At 52.1% G+C, this 17,664-nt stretch overlaps 2 protein-coding genes across 3 annotated transcripts in view; both read left to right on the top strand.

The window, feature by feature from the left end:
- The first annotated feature begins 979 nt into the window (after positions 1–979).
- Positions 980–8,183, top strand: LOC113932967 (mucin-12-like). Of its 2 annotated transcripts, XM_027612562.2 has the most exons (7): positions 980–3,605; positions 3,933–4,010; positions 4,102–4,264; positions 5,177–5,338; positions 5,831–5,907; positions 7,582–7,670; positions 7,857–8,183. In XM_027612562.2, exons 1-7 carry the CDS (start codon positions 3,488–3,490, stop codon positions 7,896–7,898), a joined length of 729 nt encoding a protein of 242 aa, XP_027468363.1. In that variant the 5' UTR covers positions 980–3,487; the 3' UTR covers positions 7,899–8,183. The 2 variants fall into 2 exon arrangements, with proteins under 2 accessions (XP_027468363.1, XP_035578367.1); XM_035722474.1 differs by lacking the exons at positions 980–3,605; positions 3,933–4,010; positions 4,102–4,264; positions 5,177–5,338; positions 5,831–5,907 and adding an exon at positions 6,647–7,204.
- A 918-nt stretch (positions 8,184–9,101) lies between these two features.
- Positions 9,102–17,664, top strand: part of LOC113932084 (mucin-17-like) — a 30,254-nt gene continuing 21,691 nt past the window's right edge. The window contains exons 1-3 of the mRNA XM_035722234.1: positions 9,102–9,236; positions 15,205–15,306; positions 15,960–16,510. Coding sequence (XP_035578127.1) covers positions 9,155–9,236; positions 15,205–15,306; positions 15,960–16,510 — 735 coding nt within the window. The 5' untranslated portion in view covers positions 9,102–9,154. The remainder of the gene's footprint in view (positions 9,237–15,204; positions 15,307–15,959; positions 16,511–17,664) is intronic.

Genomic DNA, 17,664 nt, shown 5'->3' with positions numbered 1-17,664 from the left:
CCTTAACCACTTAAATTGGAAGGCAAAGCTGGAAGGATTATCTGCTACCACTATCTCATTGTGCAGGTGGATGAGAAAATATGACATTTACCTAGACCCAAATGCTTAGGTAGAACACAGACCTTCTGACTCCTTCAGGGCTCTTTTCACTAGCTCCTCTGCCCCTTGGATCAAGATGTTTCTAACCCAGCCTTTTCTGGAGCCCTCCGCTTAGCTCTCTCTGGGTCATGATCCTGACCACTAACGCCTCATGGTGTTCAGAGACAAAGGGCAGAAGTTTCAGTGACTCCTACTTGCCTCCTGGATTTCCATCCACCCTCCTACCCACTTTCTCTACCTCCATGAGACCAGCAGGTAGAGAATTAACCAATCCCAGAAGACATTATTGGGAGGTTGTTATCTCATGCATAATATGGCTATTCCCACAGAAATCCCGGAAAAAGTCAATGCCACTTTAGGTGTGACAGTGAAAGTGACTAATAGGAATTTCACAAAAGCCCTGAATAACATATCCTCCCCGGTGTACTGGAACTTCACTCAACTATTCGAGAGTCAGGTAAGAGAAGGAAAATCCCAGATTCCTCAATATGGATGTCCAATGTCCAATGTCACTGAGGATACAGGGGCTCATTCTGACTGACTTTGGAGTTCCTCAGCCCATGGATCCCTTCAGTCTTCTCAATTCCTGGGTGGGGGATCCTCTGAGAGCCCCCTTCCTTGAGTACCACCTCACCCACATCCTGGGGGAGGGAGCATCCCTATATGTATACTTTTCCTTCCTTCTTTTCTATGAGCTAATTCCATGGGTTCCCTGGGGGAAGGGGGCCCTGGAACTGCCTCTGAGACAGGGAACAGGGGCTGTTGCATGCTCCAAGCCTGTATGAGCTCAGCTACCTCATTTATTTCAGATGGATAAAGCTTACATGAGCAAAGACTTTCCCCAGTACAGAGGCGTGATCATTAGGAGACTGTTGTGAGTATGTGGGGGGGGGGTCAGATTTATAGACTGTGGGAAGCCCCCTCTCTCTGCTCTCTTGTCTTCTCCCATCTTGAATGAGTATCAGTACCTAGCTGGACCAGAAGGACGCCCAGCCCACAGGCAATACCAGAAGGTTCTGAGCCATTCATTTATTCATTCATTTATCCTTCATCCATTCAACAAGCTTGTACTGAAAGCCTACCTACCCTGTGGTATAGGTGCAGGGAACACAATGGTCCTGGTTTTCATGGAGCAAAGAATGGCAGAACACAGCAAAATGGCTGTGCAATATGGTTAGAGTTAATGGTAAGAGACACACAGGGTGCAATGGGAGAGGTTGAGTGCAAGTTGGTGAGGTGGAGGAAAATCTTTCTGGAAGAAATGACAGCTAAGCTGAGGCTAGAATCACGAGGGGGAACAAGCCAGGTGGAGGGAATTGAGGAGCCTAAGGTGAGAGAGAGGAGGGTAGATTCCAGGAACATAAAGAGCAGTTGACAGCTTGAAATCATGGTGGGAGAGGAGGTGGAAAGATGACCCGTACCAAGTTACTTAATCTTGAAGCATCAGTAGTTTCGGCCCACCTGGGAAGGTATCTGATTTGCACTACAGACAGCTCAGTCTGGCTGCAGGACTGAGAATGCACGGACAGGGGATGGAGATTATAGTGACCTGGACCAGAGAGGTGACAATGCAGAAGAAAAATAGTCCAGTGTGAAAGGTCTTTAGGAAGCAAGACCAACGGATCATAGGGATTTGATGGGTGTTTGGAGAGAAGGAGGGATGACACCAGATTTCTGGGCCACTAGGGGTGTGGAGTGCCCTTTGTTGAGATGAGGAAGGTTAAGAAGGAGGGAGATGGGAAAGAAGATGGTAAGTGGGCTGTGTGGAGTCTCAAGTGCCCAGGGCCCAGCCACATTGAATGGCTGAGTAATGGAGCAGCATGTGGTGGAACATGTAATAAAAAGTATCTGCATCAGAGACACTGGAAGAAGGTTTCCCTGGATAGAAGTTGCTGGAAGCCCTGGGAGTAGACCAGATGGCCTGGGGATGGTCACAGCCCAGGGACTAACATTTCCCAGGAAAGAAGCGTGGGAAGCACCAGCATCTAAGGGATAGGGAGGAGAAGCAGAGTGGCAAGATGTAGACAGAAGTGTGGGAAGGGAGCCTGGAGGGTGTCTTGTCCCAGCAGGGAAAGAGGGAGATCTTGTCAAGGGCCTGTGGGGTTCCATGCCTCAGCGTCCTCTAGCCCCCCCTCACCCCCTGCCCAGTACCAGCGCTTATTTCCATCTCCATTTTGGCACAAGGTTTTGTTAGTTTTTGTCCTCCTGTGTCTTGTTCCTGACTTCTCTGTCACAATGGCTGTGACTGGTGACAGACCTTGTCTTAAGATCTCTCAGTGCCCAATTGGCCACCTAACAAGGAGCTTCTGGGTTGGAATCTTGTATTTCTAAAGCGACCTCATGTTTCTTCATTTCTAAAAGCATGCTTATTTGGTTTTCAAAATACAATCCAACAGACTCTATTTAAAATTTTTAATTTAAAATATTTTTTATTGTGGTAAAATACCCATAACATAAAGTTTGCCATTAACCATCAAATGAATCATTTTAAGTGTATAGTTCAATGACATTAAGTATATTCACATTGTTGTGCAACCACCACCACAGTCCATCTCCAGAACTTTCTCATCTTCCCAAACTGAAACTCTGTACCCTTTAAACAATAACTCTCAATTCCCCCTCAAACCACCTTGGGCAACCCCCATTCTATGTTCTGTCTCTATAAACTGGATGACTCTAGACACTTCATATCAGGACTCACGTAAATACTCATACAGGATTTGTCCTCTTGTGACTGGCTTATTTCACTTAACACAATGTCCTTAAGTTTCATCCACATTGTAGTATGTGTCAAAATTTTCTTCTTTTGTAAGATTGAATACATTGCATTGTACTGTATACCACATTTTGTCTGTCTGTTCATCCATCAATGGATGCTTACTTAGTTTGCTTCCACCTTTTAGCTATTGTGAATAATGCTGCTGTGAACATGGGTGTACCAATATGTCTTCAAATCCCTGCTTTCAATTCTTTTGATCATATGGTAATTCTGTTTTTAATTTTTTAGGGAACTGCCTTACTGTTTTCCGCAATGGTTGTACCATTTGACATTCCCACCAACAGTGCCCAAGTGTTTGATCTTGCCACATCTTCAACCAAGAGCCTTCCATTTTTAGGAATGAATTTCACCCAATGGCATTTATTGTGATCACTGATATTTTGGAATCTTAGATCGTTTGACTCTGCAGCTTCCCTCCAGGATATTAACTGTTGGAGGGAAGAGTCCTCTAGTCTGTCCTGCCTCTGTGTCACATAGCTAATTGTCTCTCATCACCCCTCTTGCTTTGTGAGCCCCACTTTCTGGAAGGGTGGGAGACCCAAGGTGACTAATGAATCACCGAGTTCTGGTTCTAGGAATGGCAGTGTTGTGGTGGAACATGATGTCGTTATGGAGGCAAACTACACTTCAGATTACCAGAAACTGTTTGAAAACCTCGCTAAAATCATAAAGGTCAGGATTATGAATGAGACCAAAAGGCTATCTGGTGATTCTGAAGTGTGCAGAGGTAGGCCCACACAAAACCCCTTGATGGAGGTGGGGAAAGGATGGGAGGGGTCCCATAGGGTGATCTCAGCCTCTCCCCACCCTACATCTCTCTTCTTTTCTGGAACTCCAGAGGCCTCCCTATAGGGATCCTGAAGCCAGACCTGGGTGCCTTCCCCAGACTCTCCAGTGCCCTGAGCAGCTTTTCCCAGTCTCGGGCTCAGGTTGTCCCCAGCCCTAATGTCCCCATCTGAGCCTGCTTACAGGCCCAGCCACACCTAGGGATGGGCCAAGACCCTAGTAGAGCAGAGGGCAGTGTTTATGTCTTGTTCTTTTCCACCATGCTTAGCAGCCTCCTCACCTCTGTGTTACGATGAGGAAGCCACTATTGTGAGCAAGACTGTGAAGCTGGGCTTTGACCTGCAGGGTAAGCAGCTCCACAGGGTGGTGGACAGTAAACGTGGGGGTTGGGGGCACTTGAACCAGGCTAATGCTTGCTGCCCACCCTTCACCCCCAGAGCAATGCGCTCAGAAGGCCGCGAAGGACTATGCCCAGTTCTACTATGTGGATGAACTGGATGGGAAGCTGGCCTGTGTGACCAAGTGCACCTCGGGGACAAAGTTGCAACTGAACTGTCATGAGGGTGAATGTCAGCTGCAACGAAGAGGTCCCCGCTGCCTGTGAGTGTCCAGCCCCCCTAAGGCCAGTGCCCACTCTCTCTGGTGGTAGGACTGCACGCTCCACCACAGTCATGGAGCAGGGGTGAGGAGGGGGAGGCAGAGGGGGTCAGGCAGAGCTCACAAGGTGCCTCCTCTCTCCCATCATCCCTCTTTGTTCTACCTGGGTGTCCCTTCACCCCTCACCCCCATCAGAGGGAGGAGGGGGTGCAGTTTACAGACGTGGGCATCCTAAGACTTGAGCGAGCCCCTTCCCAAAAAAGTTCCAGTTACCGGGCGCCTGGGTGGCTCAGTGGGTTAAGCGACTGCCTTCGGCTCAGGTCATGATCCTGGAGTCCCGGGATCGAGTCCCGCATCGGGCTCCCTGCTCGGCGGGGGGTCTGCTTCTCCCTCTGACCCTCTTCCTTCTTGTGCTATCTCTCATTCTCTCTCTCTCAAATAAATAAATAAAATCTTTAAAAAAAAAAGTTCCAGTTACCAATTTCCAAATCTATATCTATAGATCTCTATCTCTATCTTTCCTTTTCCTATCACTATCCTAGCCACAATGCCATTATCTCCTCTCGCTACATCTGGGGCACTAAGTTCGGGAGAGCACAAATTAAAGCATAAAATATAAAATTGGTAACAGGCCAGTCAGGGTGCCAGCTAGAGATTAGATGGGTGGACATCAAGTGTCTGGGATGAGGCATCCAACACTCAGATTCTGAAGCCTGCTCTGTAGTAGGGGACCCCCCACCCCCTCACTGCCCCTTAAGTGCTAGGGAGCCTCCTAACCTGGGTCCCTCCGAACCAGTGCCTGCCCCCTTGGAGGGAGAGCCAGTTTCCTGTGCTTTGGCATTCATCTTTTTTTCCTTTTGGGAGAGTGGGTGTGAGGGATGCTAGTGGATTGGCTGATCTTGCCTGTGTCCCCAGATGCCCGACCTCGGACACGCACTGGTACTGGGGAGAGACTTGTGCCTTGAGCACCAGCAAGAGCCTGGTGTACGGAAGTGTGGGAGCTGTGGGAGCAGTGCTGGTGGTCACGGTGGTGGTCCTCACCGTCTTCCTCTGCCGATCCCAGAGAAAACTGCACAGGTGAGCTTCTGGGGCTGGGCCCAGAGATGGGGGACCACAGCTGGAACATCCCAAGGCTCTGCTCCTTCTAGCTCAGCATTCGGAGGCCTGATGGCAACCCAGCCCCTCTCAGCTCTGGGTAACAGCAAAAGGCAGCCTGCTGATCTGATCTGATCTGTTTGGCAGAGAAATGCATCCAAAAACTTGGGTCCTGAAATTGGATTCTGTAAAGACATTACTTGGTGTTAAGTAGCACCTTGGACTGTCAGAGGGAGTTGCTCTGGGCCTGGTCCAATGCTCCCATCTCATAGATAAGGGAAGGAGGGCCACTGAGGGAAGGGCAGGCAGGTCACAGTGATGTTGTTTTATTTTCTGCTACTGCCCTGGGGAGAGGCCCTTCCCTGACTCAGGGCTTGGCCGTGACAGCCCTTTCCAGAAGCCAAGGGTTAGGGCCCTCTAGGCCCCCTCCTCCACCTCCCTGCCCCCAACTGTTAATGGCGTTTCTATTGGCAGGGAAGAATACAGCTTGTCTCAAGAGTGGCACGGAGAAGATGTTCCTGGCAGCTTCCAGAACATAGGCATCTGGGGAGGTACTTCTCACTGGGAGCAAGCTGATGGGTCAAGAAAGGCCGAGAAAATGCTATGGCCAGACTCAGTGTGGCCGTGGGTGCTAGCTGGCTTTGTGTGTGCTGTGGATGCCAGGCTCTGCCGGCTTCTCTGTGGCCTCCTGACCCCGAGCCCCCACGCAGCCCCTGCCAAGCCTCGTCTTTTCTCAGCTCCTCTCTATCACTCCCGTCTGCATGTGGCCCACACTCACTTTTTCCCTCTTCCATGCCAGACTGTACCACTGTCTGGAAGGTTCCCCTTGCTGGGGGCTCTGCCTGTCCCAATCCTGCTCTGTTTCCAAGATCTGGTTCAAATACTCCCCCTCCTTAGAGCCTCCCGTGTGTTCGGGCTCTTCTGATTCCCAGCTGGCGTGGAAAACCTCCATGTCACATCTGCTCTGATCTCTCACTGAACGGAGATGAACGATCTCTGTCCCCCACCATCCCTGCGCTGGGGCAGGTTCTGCCTTACCAGTTCCTCCTGGCAAACACCATGGAGGGGCTACAGGCATGGCTGAGAGCCGGATCCTGCCCCCAGAGAGCGGCCCCTGTGAGAGCATCAGATGCACACACCGTTAGCGGGAGGACAGAACCATGCCCTGGGCTCCAGGGGCATAGAAGGATGCCCGAACCAGCCAGGGTGGGCTGGGATCAGAAAAGCCTGCAGAGGGGGACATCACCTGAGCCTGTCTGCAGGCTGGGGCAGTGCTGCGAGCTGGTGAGTAAGCCGTGTGCTTCCTGCTTCCAGAAACACAGGTCCCAGTGAGGTCATGGAGGTCTCTGTGGGCTGTGATGGGGAGGGGGACCCACCGGAGGGGCTTTAGGAGAGGGAGGCCAGACATGCATTTTGAGCAGCTCACTCAGGTGGACTTGAGGGGGACCTCAAGCGGGGAGACCAAGGAGAAGCCTCTGCAGTCATGCAGGGGAAGGAGGATGAGGCTGAGTAGGGGTAGTGAGGATGGGAGGAGTGGACAGACCCCAGGGAGCTGGGCGGGGCTTGTCCCTCACAGGCTGGGGAAGGGAGAAGGTCCGGATGTGGGGGGGCACTACCTGGAGGGGGCAGAGGCAGCAGTGGGGGACACGGCTGAGTACGGGGAGGGGTGTTGGCCAGTGGGCAGCTGGGAGCATGCAGGCAGGGGAGAGAGCAGGATGAAGGGCAGAGTCCCTGGGACAACCTTGGAGGAAGCAGAGAAGAAACGGTCATGGAGGCTGAGGAGGGAGGCAGGTGCAGGACTCGGAAAATGGCTGCTGAAAACACGCCAGCTACAAGAGAAGATTCTGGGTATAGTTTCTGCTTGCCGCGGTTCCCGCTGCTGGAGGGAGTGTGTGCTGGTGACCCCTGAGCAGTGCCTTCCTCCTGTTCCACCCTCGCCCAGGTCACCCCCAAGCCTGCCCACGGCCATGACTTTTGACCCCGAGGCACGCAAGGGGCTGTGGTTCGCTCCTGTCCTCTCGTCACACCGGGCCAGTTCCCCGGGCACGCTCCGGAGCGACCTCATAGACTAGCTGCAGCGGTGGGAGGATGGATGGGCAGTGGGAGATGCTTTCGGGAAAATATGGGACTGACTCTTCAAACCTGTCCCTCTTACTGGAAAAGGCCCCCGTCTGTGTCTCTCCAGCCTCCCCCAGGCTCACTCAGCCTGGCCCCTCTTTCTGCAGGTGAGAATCTGAAGGAGAATGCATTCAGCCTTAAAAACATCTACAGCCAGTTTCGGCCCTCCCTAGAGAATGTTGACCCTACCACAGAGGTGACTGGGAGCCCCTCCCCGGCTAGGAGCTGTTCCCTTCCCCCCAGCCATGCCACCCACCACCCTGGGGCTACCTGGGGAGGGTGGGCACCCTTGGTCTGGAGACAGCTAACTTCCATGGGATATGGCCATTGCTGAAGGGCCCCCGTTGGCCTCACCTCCTCTCTCCGCGCCCCCCCCCCCCAGCTCCACATCCAGAGGCCCAGGGTGGTGACAACTGCTCAGTAAGCGAGGCAGGGGCTTCTGCCCCTCATCCAGATTTGGACAAGACAGCGGCAGACAGAGAGCCCACCACAGTGCTACTCCCCCACCTCCCCCGTTGGTCAAAAGGAAACAGACGTCAGAGCCCAAGGTGGTCCTGCTCAGGCTGGTGGGCTTGGCCGGGCCCCTGCTGTGCACTCGCCTCTCCTCCATCGCCCTCTATCCAGGGGCCCCAGTGCTGCCCAGACACCCCAACATCTTTGCTCCATTGACTCACCACTCTGGAATTTGCCTCCCAATAAAAGAGCAAGGTTTAAAGTACAGAGCTGTGAGTGGTTTCTTTTTCTCTCCCTGCGGGGGCCTGGCTCCCCACCTGGGGCTCCAGGGAGCCCTTCTTGGGGAGAGCACTCCTCCCAGGATTAGATGCCAAATCTGGACATGGGACACTCGCCACTCTCAGTCCCTTCCTGTGACTGCATGTCGAGCAAGGAACATGGACCCCCTTCTTCTGCTCCAGGCTGGGGCAGGATCAGGCCCACCTCTGCCTGAGGTCACCGTGGAAGATGAGCCTGGGATCAGACCTTGGGGGCCTCAGACCCAGGGAGTGAGGAGTGGGGGCCCAGAGAAGGCTAAGGAGTGAGCCCTCAGCTTTGCTGACCTTGGGCGGGGGCAAGGTGCCTCCGGATGGCCATGGAAGCTTGTGCCCACCTGTGAACTCAGAGATAGATCTCTGGGCCCATAGATCCAAGAAAGCAGCCACCCCAGAGCTGGGCACTGGCCCAGGTGTGGCCATGATTTGAATCCTGGTGGGGTACACACAGGGCCAGTAAAGAGAGCTTGACACAAAGGGAGGGGAGTGTCCTTACCGGAGGCTGGAATTGAACAACAGGCGCCCTTCTCCTCCGGGGTTCAGGCCCAGCTGCTTCTCCTCCACCCTCTGAGTCCCTCCAGGGGTCTTCTCCGTTCTCCCAGGCTGCTCAGGCCCCTGTGCCTGCCCCTCTATTGGGGTGAAAATGCTGATGGCCCGCGTGCTTGTTGTGTACTGCCTGGAGAGGGAAGAGCTCCCCTCCCTCTGCCCTTTGGCCCGAAATAAAATCCACACCCTCCCCTCCCGCAGCATGAGAGAAGCTCATTCACTGACTCAGGTGGGCTGGCCCCAGTTCTCCAGAGTCTCAGGGATCAAAGGGCTCTGGGGCCCATTTATTACTGGGGTTCCTTGGCTGACATTCATTTTGCTCATTCTGGCGAGAGTGAACAGCAGGTGCACTGTCCTCTGAGCTCTGATGTTGAGACTGGTGACCAGGATGCTCTGCCTGCTGCCCCTTGTCCTTCAGCTCCTGTCCCGCCCTGTGGCTGCTGCCCACGGTGAGTGAACCCTGGCCTTGCCTCCTCTCCTGGGTCTGCCCAGGCCCAAGGGAAGGCTGCTTCCTGGGGGGCACAGGTGGGGGTATCTTTTGCCTGGAGCTCAGCCTCGTGCCCCTCACCTTCTCCTTCCCTTCCCGGCTACATGTGGTTTTGGGGTGCATCCAGGTTAGTCTCTCTGAGCCTGCTTCCTCCCTAAAAGGAGACAAGAGGTGAGGCTTGCCAGGGCCTGAGGATTCGATGCAATACTCCCCGCACGGCCCCTGGCATATGGCAGATAGATGCTCGGCTGATGTTAGGATCTGTCCTTACCCCTTGGATATGCCCCCCAACCACCTGGTCACCTCCCACCAAATGTCCAGGCCTTCTTTTCATGACGGGACAAATGCTTGAAGTCTCTGCTCTCACTCTCATCCTGGCCATTTCTGCATCACCCCACCCCTGCCTTGTGCCCCGAGGATGTCCCATGGGCTGTCAGGCATCCCAGTACCAGGAAAGGGGCCACTGCTGTAGCCAGATGGGCACAAGATGGGGCTTTGGGAGCCCCAGATTCTAATCCTGCGGTGAAACAGCTCTGTGCCAGGGGGCAATTCAGTTCATCTCAGACCTCAGTGTCTTCCCTTAAAGGACATGGGTTGGGCCCACTAGGGGTTCCTTGGCCAAGGGGACTGGGCTCAGGTTGGCAGAGGATGACAGGGGGTACTGATCAGACCCTTCAGGAGTTCCCTCTGCCACTCGCCTGTCCCCAGAGAGAGAGGGAAGGGAAAAGCCAGGAACCAAACTGCCAGCCTCAGGTTCTCCCTCCCTGAGACGTCCTCCTGGGATGGCCTGGCTGGGGTGGGAAGGGGACTTGGAGGCAAAAGTGGGGGGGGGGTGGCTGATGCTGAGCATGTAGATGGCATTCAAGTTGCCATGTCCTGGGCTTTGTCTTGCCCTGAGCTCACTACACCAGGAGCAGTAGGGGGGCTCCTGGTGCCCTGGCCCCAGACCTTGGGCCACCCTTCTCCGAAGAGGGAATGGGGTGGGAGCGGGGGAGAAAGTACCTGTGAGCATAATCCTGGAGCCTGTGGCCTCTTTGGCCCAAACCCACCCACAAAAGGTAGGGCCTTCTCTAGGGACCAGCCTGATGGCTGATGGGGCAAATGAAGAGGATGAGAGGAGGAAGGGGGGCGGCAGTCTGGGGCAGGGTGGGGCAGTGCTTGGCTTGGTCTAAAGGGCTGGTTCACTGACCTGAACCTTACTATGACTTGGCACAGACTCCCAATGTGACAGCACCCGGAGCTGTCACCTTATTAGTAATAAGAATGACACCCTCAGAAGAATGAATACCTACCATTTACTTCGACCTGGATGGAACTGGAGGGTATTATGCTAAGTGAAATGAGTCAATCAGAGAAAGGCAATTATCATATGATCTCACTCGTATGTGGAATATAAGAAATAGTGCAGAGGATCATAGGGGAAGAAAGGGAAAATTGAATAGGAAGAAATCCGAGAAGGAGACAAACCATGACAGACTCTTGACTCTGGGAAACAAACTGAGGTTTGCGGAAGGGAGGGGGGTGGGCGGATGGGGTAACCGGGTGATGGGCATTAAGGAAGGCACGTGATGTGATGAGCACTGGTTGTTTTTTTTTAAATTTTTTTATTATGTTAATCACCATATATTACATAATTTGTTTTGGTGTAGTGCTCCATGATTCATTGTTTGTTCATAACACCCAGTGCTCCATGCAGAATGTGCCCTCCTCAATACCCACCACCAGGCTAACCCATCCCCCCACGCTCCTCCCCTCCAGAACCCTCAGTTTGTTTTTCAGAGTCCATCATCTCTCCTGGTTCGTCTCCCCCTCTGACTTACTCCCCTTCATTCTTCCTCTCCTGCTATCTTCTTCTTTTTCTTTTTTCTTAAAATATGTTGCGTTATTTGTTTCAGAAGTACAGATCTGTGATTCAACAGTCTTACACAATTCACAGCGCTCACCGTAGCACATATCTTCCCCAATGTCCATCACCCAGCCACCCCCCCCCCCCCCCCCCCCCCCGACCACTCCAGCAACCCTCAGTTTGTTCCTGAGATTCAGAATTCCTCATATCAGTGAGGTCATATGATACATGTCTTTCTCTGATTGACTTATTTCACTCAGCATAACACCCTCCAGTTCCATCCACGTCGTTGCAAATGGCAAGATCTCATTCCTTTTGATGGCTGCATAATATTCCATTGTGTATATATACCACATCTTCTTTATCCATTCATCTGTCGATGGACATCTTGGCTCTTTCCACAGTTTGGCTATTGTGGACATTGCTGCTATAAACATTGGGGTGCACGTACCCCTTCGGGTCCCTACATTTGTATCTTTGGGGTAAATACCCAGTTGAGCACTGGTTGTTATACACAACTAATGAACACAACATCAAAAACTAATGCTGGGTTATATGTTGGCTAATTGAATAAAAAAAAAAAAAAGAGTGACACCCTCTTCCCAGGCACTGTCTACACTGTCCAGATTCTTAGTGACTTACCTCTAATAATGTCATTTTAGGCACCGTGATGTGCCTTGGTTGGGGAAGATGTTTCCAGCTCCCTCTCGTTCCTCCCCCCGCCCCCTCCTGGCCTCTCCCACATTCTGCACGCGATGGCTCATTGCATCTCTAGCCTCGGTCGCCCCCTCAGTGAAATGGAGCCTCTTTGCTCCCGCTTTCTAGGATTCTGTGGTCCCCTTTCTGCATCGGGCGTCAGCTGGTCTGTAGAGCTTTGGCATCTGACTCTCCCATGTGTCCTCTCTGGGGACCCAGAGCCACATCCCTTCTCAGGCTACTGGGCTGGGGATGCCTGAGTGGGGCGTGGGCCGCGAGGAAGAGCTTGGTGGCCTTCACCTGGCTCTTCCTGGCAGGCACACCCTCCCATGGCCACGGCCCCTCCTTCCAATACACCCTGATTATATTGCTTATCAGTGAAACACAACATCCTGGGCCCAGTTTGGTCCTGTCCAGCTGTGGCAAGTGCCTCTTACCTCCCAAACCCAGCACAAATGTGTCAGGCTTGAGTGCTCAGTCATCTCCCTCTGCCCTCTCTCTCACTCCCCATCCTGAGTGCCTTCACCCACCCATGTCCTCATCACCATCCTAATGTCAGCCTCCTGAGGGAGTCTAAGGAACATACACTCTAGAGGCTAGCTTCCCCCCCTCCTCCGTCAACAAGGTCTACCTCCTCTGAGGAGCCTTCCTGGGGGTCACCACAGACTTCTCTCCCCTTGAACCCATTGCTGCAACTACAAGAGACTGGAAAGAGTCTCACTCCCTGGACCACCATAATAAATTAGCACAACCCGAGTGGCTTAGAACAATAGGAAAAATCTTGTCTCATGGTTCTGGATGACAGAAGTCCAAAACCAAGGTGTCAGCAGGTGGTGGGGAAGGAAGGATCTGTCCAGGCCTCTCCCCTGGCATCTGGTAGCTGCTGCCAAGCTTGGCATTCCTTGCCTTGCAAGCACATCATCTGTGCCTTCATCTTTCCCGGGGGTTCTCTGTGTGCGCATGTTCCTGCGTCCAAATTTCCCTTCTTGTAAGGACACCGGTTGTTTTGGATCAGGGCCCACTCTACTCCAGTGGTGACCTCATCTTATGTAATTACATCTGCAACAACCCTACTTCTGGATGTCATGTTCTGTGGTCCTAGGAGTTAGGACTTTACCATACGAATCTGGGGAGGGGGACACAATCCAACCCCTCCCAGGGGCCCCGGGGGGGTGGTTAAAGCACAGAGGTAACCCCACACATGTGTTATGAAGGGATCCCTCTAGCTGCAGTGTGTAGGATTGCTTGGCTTGGAGGTCCGGGTGGGAAGTGGGGAGATGGGGCAGGAGGTTGGGTGAGAGTCCACAGCAGCGCTGACCCGGTGGTTTCGGGAGCCACGGCAAGAAGTGGATACGTCCAGGATACCAGCAGGCCTGGCTGATGGCACAGATGTGGGAGGCGAGCGGGAAAGAGAAGCAGAGTGCCTTCCAAGGGGCTAGGCTTCAGCAATCGGTAGAAGGCTGCTTGCTCCGAGGGGTCTAGCAAAGAACTCAGGAGAGTTTTGGACAGAGTCTGGGACGTCCACTTAATATCACCTGAAGATGTCAAGTCAAAATGGAAATCAGCTTGCCTTTGGGGGTTGGGGGGGCAGAGCAAGAGACACACACAGTGTAGAGGGCTGTATTTCCTAGGACTGAAGCAAGATCTTCCTGAGTTCTCCGTCCCATGCCCTGAGAATTTCAGGTTTTTCCATTTTGGCTGGTGGGAACAGCACTGCTCCCATCCTACATGAGAGCCAGGTCTCCTTCCTTCCAATCTTTTCCAGTGGCACTTCTCGGATCTTGGGGAGCTGTTTCATAAGCATGCTCTGATCAGTAGATTGTGTGGCGGATATCCAGGGGCCCCTCTGTGCAAGTCCGCCTCCCCAGTAATTCTGTCCTGTGAACTCTAGCTGCCTTGGTCTCTCAAGACCATGACGTGCATCTCCTCAACCCAGGAGATCTGCTGGGCTCCAGTTACGTTCTCCCTCCAGGCACTCTGCCTGGAAGCCCTCTCACATCAGTAAGCTAGGATCATCATAGGGCTCACCTTGTTTGTTTCCTTGTTTGTCTCTCAGGAACCATAGTCCTCTGTTGCCTGACATCCAGTGTATTGACAATCATCATTTCATATCTTTTGTATGGTGATGTGGTTATCTGGGGGCTGGGTGTGGTTTCAGGTAGGAGGGTGAATTCTGATCCCTGACACTCCATCTTGGCCAGAAGCAGAAGTATAATGCTTTGATAAGGCCTTTGACTAGTGTGCAATCTATTATACATACACGGCCAGTTAAATCACTTTCAACATTTCAAGTTACATTTATAAAATTAATACATTACATTTCCTATTGAAAGACTTCAGTGGTTTGATTAATAACAAAACCTTTCCAAGTATTCAAGAGACTCCATAAATCTAATACAGTAAATATAAATTTTTAAAAACTTCCCCCAAACCTTCAAGTCTAATACATTGGAAGTACCCAAGTGGTAGATCTTAAGTTCTCTTAAATGGTCTCATACTGTTTACAACCTTAGCAAGGTTTCAATGTAAAATGACAAGTCTAAATCAATTGTTTAATTACATATTATAAATTGAAACTACAAGGTTTGCATATTAGGCCAAATTCTCTTGAACATTACAAATATCTTAAATCCCAAGTGTGAAGAGATTATGTAATACGAAGGGTTTAAATTTCTTAAAGTGGGTTTACATTTCTTAAATATAATTAGAGTAAGTGTATCTGTTCCAAGAGCTTAAATGAAGCTCTTTCCCCCATTAGTTAGGATATTTTTGTATCTGCTATAACAAATATGCCCCAAGTGTATAATTGCTCAACCACAAAAGAAGATTTTTTTTCTTGCTCATGTAATAATACGAGGCAGACGTTCCTGGTTGGCAGGTAGCTTTCCTTCATGTGGTGATTCAGGGACCTAGGTTCCTTCTTCCTGAGGCTTCACTATTCTCTTGGGCCTCCTTTCCATCTGCCTCCAGTTGGCAGAGCAATGAGGACCACTACGGGAAGTTTCTGGGCTGGCCTGGAAGTGGCATGCTCACTTGTGCTCACGTTCCATTGGAAGGACTTAGTGACATGTGAATACTTACTTTCTTGAAATCTGATTCCCGAAGTAGGCAGCTGCTCCCTTTCCTACTGATGTACAACTTGATGTTGTCCCAACGTCTCAAAATCTTCAAGACCTCATCCCCCAAACCCCGGCCTTCTCACCTCACCTCTGTGTGAGCTAGGTCCTGATGCTTGATTTCTAGATCCTAAAACAAGCAAGGTGGCCCTTTCCAGAGGAGGTGGGGCTGGGGGTGTAGGGAAACAGAGAGGTTTTGAGAGAATGAAGGACTCCCAAAGGGGAAAGAAAGTTATAGCTCCAGGAGACTAACTTCCCTTTCTCTCTTTCAGATCTCCAAAGGGACAGGGCTGTATGGGATGGAGGAGGGTGTGTGTCACAGGAGAACCCCCAGGACCCTCAGTGCAAGCGGATACAAGACATCTATGATACAGGTGAGGCACAGCATCCCTGGAGGTCTGGGAGGGAGCACCTTCATGCAAAACGACTGGAACAAGCCTCATAGGTCCACAAACCCCAAATTTTACATTCCACAACCACATGGCTTCTAGTGCCTTATAAAGATTCTTAAGGTAGATGGGAACCAGCCAGAGTCTACAGAAAGGGATTCAGGTTCAGCCCAATTCAAACAGCCTAGAGGAGATGGCAAGAGAGACCAGAATATACCTGCAACAAATATCTCGTTGATTCAGACAATGGATTCTGACAACAGCTTTATTCTGATAACACTAAGAAGAAAGAGCCCATTTAAAGTAGCAATTTCTTTCCTTTTTTGCCCCTAATTTATCAATCTATTTTAGAGAGAGAGACAGAGAGACATGCACATGAGCCGGGGGCAGGGAAAGACAGGAGAGAAAGAGAGAATCTCAAGCAGACTCTCTCCTGAGTGTGGAACCCAATGCTGGGCTCAATCACATGACCTAAGATCATAGCCTGAGCCAAAACCAGGAATCAGATGGTTAATGGACTGAAGAGCCCAGGTGCCCCTAAAGTAGCTATTTCTGACACAGACCCCTGTGAATTCCTATAAGTTCTAGAAAATTTTAAAAAGCACTGACCAAACTGAAAAATTTGAACACTTATATAGGACTTGGAGAGGAACAACGCTATTCAACTAAGAGTAACAAAACTGTAACAAGATTGCGAAAAACTAGAGAATCTGCAGTGATTTCCACTTATAAACTCACTATGGGGGATAACTCTAAAGAGAATGACAGATCTGAAACATCTGCTGACAGTGGAATCCGAGAGCACTCGAGGTCCAGACACTCAGCAATGCACTTCACATGGAACTCTACTTCTCAAACTGCGGACAACACCCGTACCTTGAAACAGAAATCCACAGGGTCTTCTCAAAGCTCGGCCGTGGCAAGCCCTTTGGCACAGTCCTTTCCAGTGCCTTTGGACTTTCCAACCTCGGCCAGCACCAGTTCCTTGGCACAGTCCTCCCTAGTGTCCTCTTCTCCAAAATCGCCTGTGAGAAGCCCTTTGGGACAGTCCTCCCCAGTGTCTTCTTCTCAAAATTCGGCCCTGAAAAGACAATCGGGAGAGTTCCGCAGAGTGCCTTCCTCTCCAACCTGGGCCGTGAACAGCCTCTTGGAAGAGTACTCACACGTGTCTTCTTCTCCAACCTCGGCCGTGACCAGCCTCTCGGAACAGTCCTCCCCGGGGTCTTCTTCTCCAACCTCGGCCGTGACCAGCCTCTCGGAACAGTCCTCCCCAGTGTCTTCTTCTCCGACCTCGGCCGTGATCAGCCTCTCGGAACAGTCCTCCCCAGTGTCTTCCTCTCCAACCTCGGCCGTGACCAGCCTCTCGGAACAGTCCTCCCCAGTGTCTTCTTCTCCAATCTCGGCCGTGACCAGCCTCTCAGAACAGTCCTCCCCAGTGTCTTCCTCTCCAACCTCGGCCGTGACCAGCCTCTCGGAACAGTCCTCCCCAGTGTCTTCTTCTTCTAACTCGGCCGTGACCAGCCTCTCGGAACAGTCCTCCCCAGTGTCTTCCTCTCCAACCTCGGCCGTGACCAGCCTCTCGGAACAGTCCTCCCCAGTGTCTTCTTCTTCTAACTCGGCCGTGACCAGCCTCTCGGAACAGTCCTCCCCAGTGTCTTCCTCTCCAACCTCGGCCGTGACCAGCCTCTCGGAACAGTCCTCCCCAGTGTATTCTTCTTCTAACTCGGCCGTGACCAGCCTCTCGGAACAGTCCTCCCCAGTGTCTTCCTCTCCAACCTCGGCCGTGACCAGCCTCTCGGAACAGTCCTCCCCAGTGTCTTCTTCTCCAACCTCGGCCGTGACCAGCCTGTCAGAACAGTCCTCCCCAGTGTCTTCTTCTCCAACCTCGGCCGTGACCAGCCTCTCGGAACAGTCCTCCCCAGTGTCTTCCTCTCCAACCTCGGCCGTGACCAGCCTCTCGGAACAGTCCTCCCCAGTGTCTTCCTCTCCAAACTCGGCCGTGACCAGCCTCTCGGAACAGTCCTCCCCAGTGTCTTCCTCTCCAACCTCGGCCGTGACCAGCCTCTCGGAACAGTCCTCCCCAGTGTCTTCCTCTCCAACCTCGGCCGTGACCAGCCTCTCGGAACAGTCCTCCCCAGTGTCTTCCTCTCCAACCTCGGCCGTGACCAGCCTCTCGGAACAGTCCTCCCCAGTGTCTTCCTCTCCAACCTCGGCCGTGACCAGCCTCTCGGAACAATCCTCCCCAGTGTCTTCTTCTCCAACCTCGGCCGTGACCAGCCTGTCAGAACAGTCCTCCCCAGTGTCTTCTTCTCCAAATTCGGCCGGTACCAGCCCCTCGGAACA

Source organism: Zalophus californianus, chromosome 10 (genome assembly GCF_009762305.2).
Source record: "Zalophus californianus isolate mZalCal1 chromosome 10, mZalCal1.pri.v2, whole genome shotgun sequence".
In the NCBI taxonomy this organism is placed as follows: domain Eukaryota; kingdom Metazoa; phylum Chordata; class Mammalia; order Carnivora; family Otariidae; genus Zalophus; species Zalophus californianus.
Note: the sequence above shows the minus strand (reverse complement) of the source record. Positions and strands in the feature narration are given on the sequence as shown.

Excerpts from the sequence above, each read along its gene's own strand:
- LOC113932967 (XM_027612562.2), top strand. The coding sequence starts at position 3,488 with ATGGAGGCAAACTACACTTCAGATTACCAGAAACTGTTTGAAAACCTC. Across the intron at positions 4,011-4,101 it reads GCTGGGCTTTGACCTGCAGG|AGCAATGCGCTCAGAAGGCC; the intron begins GTAAGCAGCTCC and ends CTTCACCCCCAG. Across the intron at positions 4,265-5,176 it reads CGAAGAGGTCCCCGCTGCCT|ATGCCCGACCTCGGACACGC; the intron begins GTGAGTGTCCAG and ends CTGTGTCCCCAG.